At 49.5% G+C, this 6,528-nt stretch overlaps 2 protein-coding genes; both read right to left on the bottom strand.

Moving 5' to 3' along the window:
- Window positions 1-387: 387 nt before the first annotated feature.
- Window positions 388-2,415, bottom strand: GSTUM_00009862001 (uncharacterized protein; the record flags this gene model as incomplete). Its single annotated transcript, XM_002840961.1, has 2 exons — window positions 388-1,233; window positions 1,288-2,415. The coding sequence occupies 2 exons, from the start codon at window positions 2,413-2,415 to the stop codon at window positions 388-390; spliced, it is 1,974 nt and encodes a 657-aa protein (XP_002841007.1).
- A 1,163-nt stretch (window positions 2,416-3,578) lies between these two features.
- Window positions 3,579-5,817, bottom strand: GSTUM_00009863001 (uncharacterized protein; the record flags this gene model as incomplete). XM_002840962.2 has 3 exons in its annotated part: window positions 3,579-4,337; window positions 4,398-4,595; window positions 4,643-5,817. 3 exons carry the CDS (start codon window positions 5,815-5,817, stop codon window positions 4,223-4,225), a joined length of 1,488 nt encoding a protein of 495 aa, XP_002841008.1. The 3' UTR covers window positions 3,579-4,222.
- Between the last annotated feature and the right edge of the window lie 711 nt (window positions 5,818-6,528).

Consider the following 6,528-nt stretch of genomic DNA (forward strand, 5'->3'; position numbering starts at 1 on the left):
CGCGGATAGCGGATTGAATATTCGTAATGCTATCAATGAGTTTGGTGATCTTGATGTGAAGATATTGCCGGAAGGCAGTTTGGATTGTGATGGCGGCATTGATCACATGGTTGCGAGTATTGACCACGTTTGAGCATTGGTGAGCGAGTAGTAATAGATTGATCCGCTTGTGAGCATCGCGGCGGCATAAGTAAGCACGGTAGGACTTCTGGATCGTAGTTGCCGCCTATAAAACTTTAGCACCTCTAATCCCTATGAGCAAGGTGATCCTGACATACCCGCTCTTTAACAGACCATTGGAACAACCTCGAACACAGGTACGCCAGTCCAGCAACAACAAAATCTTTATCAAAGACTCTATCAGATTTTGGAGCATCGTCAAACAAACTAGCTACAGGTTGGCGGAAAATTAGCACACGTTTCACACAGAAAACCCAGCCAAATCTTACCAAAGTATGAGCTACAGCCGAGTGCCCGCAACTTGGTCTTTAACGGAGCGTTCTTCTCTCTCCTTGCACTCGCCGGAAAGTACTGTTCATACTCCTCAACAATCTTTTGGAACACGCGTCCGTCGCCGAAGCTTGTCGTCAAGTTATCGACCTGAATTCCGTGGGCTGACGCGATGCATCCCGACCAATCTTTCAACAACCGAACATGATCTGTGGGCTCGTTGTAGTAACCCATGATGGGCAAAACGGGGTGTCTTGTGTCTGCTGGCGCCTTGCGATCCTGGAGTCTTCGGATTTCCCTCTTGACTTCGTTCCAGTCCACCAGCTGCTCCAAACCCCACCGACTCACGATACCCCAGAGCAATCCCACCGTCTTCTCCCTAAACCCATCTACAACGTCCTTCGCTGTAACACCCCGGGGATTACCTCCTACGGAGTCTAAGGCCGAAATTCCTATCGAGACATTGTGCAATTTATGAGCTCTGGATGTTGCAGGGAACTTGAGGTTCGAGGTAAGGGGCCATTTCCCTTGAGGAGCCTTTCCGGAATTGGAAGCTGGAGATCCCGGGTAAAGGAGCAGTTCCACGACGCGCGAGAGGCGAATCCCATCACGCATATCAACGGCTAGATTTGTAATCTCATACTCGTACTCTTCAAGCGGACACTGCGAGACCTCTGGCAAGTAATTGAGATGTCCCAGGGGGCGCAAAATGTCACCAACCGAGGGCAGGAGTAATCGTGAGAAGGCATGCAGTACTGAAGTCGAAGATTTGTGGGGGGATGACTATTGCTGTTAATACTTCTAATGTTAGAGAACGCTCAGCAGGTTTATACTAACCTTCTTAAACAAATTTTTTCGGCCTAAAATCCCTTGAGATTTGGCCTTATCCATCAATAATACGAGCATCAAGCTGCGTAGTATACTCTTCCTAAGCAACCAGATTGTACTACCCCGATCTTCGTTATCACCTTGGGAATGCCGTTCTACAGCACCTCTCCTGCAAGTATCCTCGGCTGGAGGGCAAGCCAGTGTATCCTCGCTGCGCATTAGGTACCTTTCAGCAAAGCTCTCGATGACTTTTCTTTGATCCAAAATAGTCTTAGGTGTAGTGACAAACATCTCCCTGCCAATGACCACCTCCAACCCGGGAACTAAAGCCACAGTTTCATAAGTTTCCATAAAGAGATTGAGAAACTTCTTCCTCAGAGCTAAATCTTCTGCCCACCCCCAGCCTTGGCCGTTCAAACCCACTCCACTGCCACTAAGTTTTGCAGCTGAGCTTTTCTCCAGAACATCCTTGGGGGGAGCTAGAGCTCCATAGAGCAAACTAGCTTGTAATCGTTTGAACAGAAGGGGGAACGGCGGTGAGGAATATATACTCAAAAAGCGTGTCCGAATTTCGGGTGTCTGAAGGTTCGAACGCTCCGTGAACGCCTGGGAAAGAACTGAATTGAGAAGTTGTGAGACAGAAGATTCTTGGGCGCGCAGCCAAGAGTCCTCGTACATCTCTGCTCTTGATATATCTTCTTTGAGAAGAGGATTTAGTTCTAGTCTAGTCGGCCTATCATTAGTATGACGGAAGGGAGCTACTGGAGGCTGTGTGTCCAAAGGAAGTGAATATGGTGCCAATTCCGCCTCTTCCTCTTGTGATAATGATGGTGGTGTCGGTGGAAGTTTGTTGCTCATTTTCCTGCGCTTTAGACGGAGCTGTCCCGGACATTCTAGCGAGCTTCTTTGAGAACTCGTAGATTGAGGGGAGGATATGGATAAGCTGAACGATATATCTTCCTCATCTAGGACCATAGCTTCACTATTTCTCTTCATAGACTCCCGTGGTGGGGCAGGCGCAGGCTGGTTAGTCCTAGGCTTGAACGGAGCTGTGTGTTTGGTCCTGGACCTCCTATTATCCAAGCTCCCATCAAAGGATTCGTTTGTTGGCATCCTGGAGACTTCCGCACCACTCATTTTGACCCCTTTCTCTCCCAGTGCTATATTCTCCTTGCCGCTAGAGTTCCCATGATGGAGAACATTAGTGCTTGAATGGCGGGAAAGTCTTGATGGAGGCTGAAGAGTCTTCCGCTTAGGCGGTGCGAGAAACGGCTTCTTCTCAGGTCGATCGAATTCGTGCACGGGGGGATGGATTTCAAGGTTGGCCGTACTATAAGTTTTATCCCCAAGCACTTCATTTCTCGCAGATTGTGAGCTTTCCAACTGACTAGTAGGCTTAGGTTCAGCGCGCCCGGAGAATCTAGTGGAAGTTTCTGCTTGCTGCTTCGCCCTAGCAGCAAGTATAGTACTAATTCTGCGTCGGTTTTTGGCATCTATTTTTCGCTTCGTTATTATTCGGCGCGGCTGCTGGTGCAGAGATTGTGCGCGACTCTGTTGGGGCTGCAGAGCTAACGCTACATCATCGTAGAAGTTTGATTCTGATGCCCGTAAATTTATTTGTTCCCTTTCCCTCTCCCTCTCCCTCTCCCTCTCCCTCTCCCTCTCCCTCTCCTTTTCCTTCTCATCACTAGCTCGTTGACTATGAGTCGGCACAAATCCAGTAATTCTCCTAGGTGGCTCATGCAAAACTGCCCGTCGTCTGCGAATCCGTCCAGCAATAGTGAATAGTTCAAAATCAGTAGGTATAGCTCTCGTATAGTCCAGATCGTGAATGTCATCATCGTCGGCGTCGCTCCCAGCAGTAATCAAAGGAAAAGATGTGGGTGGATTTCTGGCACTCTGGTGATTTTCCGATTGCGTGAATGATGGACGAACTGGGCACGGGGTGCCATCTTCTTCGATGGAGAATCGAGACATCTCGGGTTCTAGCTGCTTAATTTTCGGTACTAGTGAAACGATGCGGACGGAGTCGGTTTGCTGTGTCGTCAAAAGAACGGCGAGCTTTGAAGGTTAGAAGTTCTGGCATGCAACTGTTTCCGGTCCCGGTGTTGTTACGCGCCAAATATGGCTAGTGCCGTTGCTACGGCAACACACAACAACAACACGCTCATCGAAACTCACTCGAGATTTGTGGCTGGCCATTCCAGAACAATCAGCATGGATCTAAACCAGAGCTTATTACTAAGCAATGCCTAGTGCCAAATTAAAATCTAGTCGCTAGTCTATTTGCACATGAAGCATTATATACGACCGATTCTTTAAGCTACAGAAAGCCAAGTTTGAGAATTGGCAGAAAAGGAAACCCAAATGAATCATGACACCAGTAGGACCTGTTGAGAAAAGAACTTGAAGATAGAATGAAAAAAATCAAGAACAGACTCCACCCTTCACATGAGCAAAAAAGAAAAATAAAGGGAGAAACAGAATAAAACTCCAAAGCAAAAAAGCAAGCGAAACTTGAAAAAAACAAGGTCATGCAGGACAGCAAGAAGGGAAGAAAACGAATAACTAGAAAGAAGGGTAAATGCATACGCTATCACCATCCTCCTATGGCCGCTCTCCTGGAGCGGACAGAGACGCTTTGCGCTTTGCGAAAGCCCCAGAACACTCCATATGTCCCTAACCGAATTCCTAAACATGCTCCCCCCAATCCCATTTGGTAAAGGAGCTGGATGAAGAATGTAGTACCCGGAATTTTGACCCCTGAGTCCGAAAAGCGATTAAAGTGACAAGAATGAATGAAGATTAAAAGAAAGCCCATAGAATTCACGCCGAAGATTTCATATACTCGTGAGGCCACCCACTGAATGCAGGTCCAAGGACAGAAATGAAGAAAACACATTATCATGGCAGGTCTCACTCTAGGAAAAGGAGGAAAAAACAATCAAGAGCCCAAACGACGACGACGGCCTCTGTTTCCACCCTCAGGTCGCTGGGCAAGAACGTCTCTGAGCAGCGGGTCATCCTTATCTTTATCCATGTGATGGACCCTTACATGACTATTAAAACGCAAAAGAAGTTAGCAGCGCATGACTTTTACGACTAGATTTTTATAATACCGTTGAAGGTTGTCCGGGCGGGGATACTTGTGCTCCCGATCTGGACAGAATGGACAAACATAACCGGGTGAGTCGTGAACAAGGCCGTGGCGAATCATTTCATTTTTCCGCTTGAAACCTTTCCCTCCCTCACCGCGAGAACAGCCCTTAACTGGACAGTAATGTGGGCGGGCGGATGAATGGACGTTGGCATGAGAACTAAGGAATTCAGCTAGGTTAACTCTACGCAAGAGGAGTTGACTCACTTAAGCAAATATTGCGTCTGAAAAGGAGAAGCCTTGCAACCAGCAAATTCACATTTGAATCCACCGCTAGCCAACGGCCCTTGAGCACTAGGGGCCACAGTTGAGCGACTTCTCGGGCTCGTTATTGTATCATCAGTACCAGAGCTAGGCATTGTGTCCCCTGTGCTGGGCCCAGAAGGTGGCGTATTATCTGCAGAGTAGTATTCCATGGTAGTAGAATCCTTACGCCCGGGAAGAGCCGGAGGAGTAAAGAATGCAGGTGCGCTTGAAGGTGAGGAATGGTTTTGCAAAATTCCTGGTAATTCGCGAGGATGAGTAATGCTAGACTGATACGGAACAGTAGACCCATTGGTATTTGGCGAAGCACCTTCCTTCATCGGGGGGTAGGGAGACTGGTAGTGCTGGTGCGAATTGGTGTAATAGGGTGACAATGGCGGATCCTGGTTCAAATAGAACTGCCTTTGCTGTAGTGTTAAATGGTGCACCGGAGGTCGGGGGTTCGCGTCCGAACTGAACCCACCGTGCTGGGACTGCCCAGGAGGGGCAGGAAGACCAGGCGATTGTGGGGCTTGGGTGGGTCTGTTGGAAGGAGCAACATTCACATGGGAGGAAACGGTTGGATAGACAGTCCGCGGGGTTGAAGGCATGCGATTGTTGGTCCAAAGGTTTGAGTTTTGGGTGGGCATAGCCTTTTCGGCCATTTCTGCTAGAACCTGGATCGATGAAACCGGTGGTAGGGTGGTGTGCCGCCCATCGTTTCCAGGTGGTAGACTGTTCGGCGGACTTGCTGGTTGGGAGTTCATGGTTGATATCATCGAGGGGAGTTGAGTTGGCGAGTTTGGCGGTGGAAGCTTGTTATCCTGAAACAACTGCGTTGAAGGGCTAGGGGACGGGGGCGGTCCACGGCTCTGACTGGGGTTGGGCGATTTTGCCCTTGCATTTGGAGCCCAAGCTGTTCCACCGGCTTTCGAAGGAACGCCGGGTAACGATGGTGCAGAGGTAAAGGGCTGGCGATCGTCGCCAGCCGCCAAGGCCATCAAACTAACCGCCGTTTCGGACGAGGAGAGCTCAATCTCCACAGGGCCACCCTCACACTCAGGTGGGGAAGCAATTTTTTCGGGCTCTGGAACATCGTGGCCCTTGGGCGCATCCGCCGTGGTGGTGTCAATGTCCATATTGTCGGTTCCTGTGGACTGGGTCTTTTCCTTATCCTCATCTTTGTCCTTGTCTTTTTCCTTCTTTTTCTTCTCGTTATCCTTGCCTTTGACACCCTCATCATCGCATTTGTCGTTATCACGGCCTCCCTTTCCTCCCGTTCCACCCCCCGAATTCCCCTCCCGCTCATCATCACCTCCATTTCCATAGGCTCCAGATTCCCCGCTGTTCGTACTTCCTTCACCACTTTCCTCGCCTGTACCTCCATTCGGCTGATCGGTGGATTGTTCCCTGCTCTCATTCCGACTATTTTCCTTACCGCCACTGCTACTGCCTCCTCCACCATCTCCATCTTGTGCACCTCCTTCCATATCAATCTCGTTGTTACCTTCACTCCCAGTTGACCAAGAAAGCGGGCTTTCGCCAGCCCTGATTGCGACTTGTGGTTGATCAGGAGCAAGAAACTTGAGGAGAACAGTGTCTGCCTGAGTTGCTCGCGGCCGCCGCTCTCTTTTCTTCGATTTCGGACTGGCCGGCTGGGGACTTGATGGAGCCACTGTCGAATCGAAAGATACCACTGAGCTACGCCGCTCGTCAGGATATATAAGAGGATGAGCTTGTTCTAGTCTCGGGGATGAACCACGAGACCAGGACTCGTCCGGCAGGGAGTGGGTTGAGTCCAATGACCCACGCTCATTCTTGTGACTTCCGTTGCGAGGCTCACAGGTTGT

Source organism: Tuber melanosporum (assembly GCF_000151645.1).
Source record: "Tuber melanosporum whole genome shotgun sequence assembly, scaffold_61, strain Mel28".
Classification (NCBI taxonomy): domain Eukaryota; kingdom Fungi; phylum Ascomycota; class Pezizomycetes; order Pezizales; family Tuberaceae; genus Tuber; species Tuber melanosporum.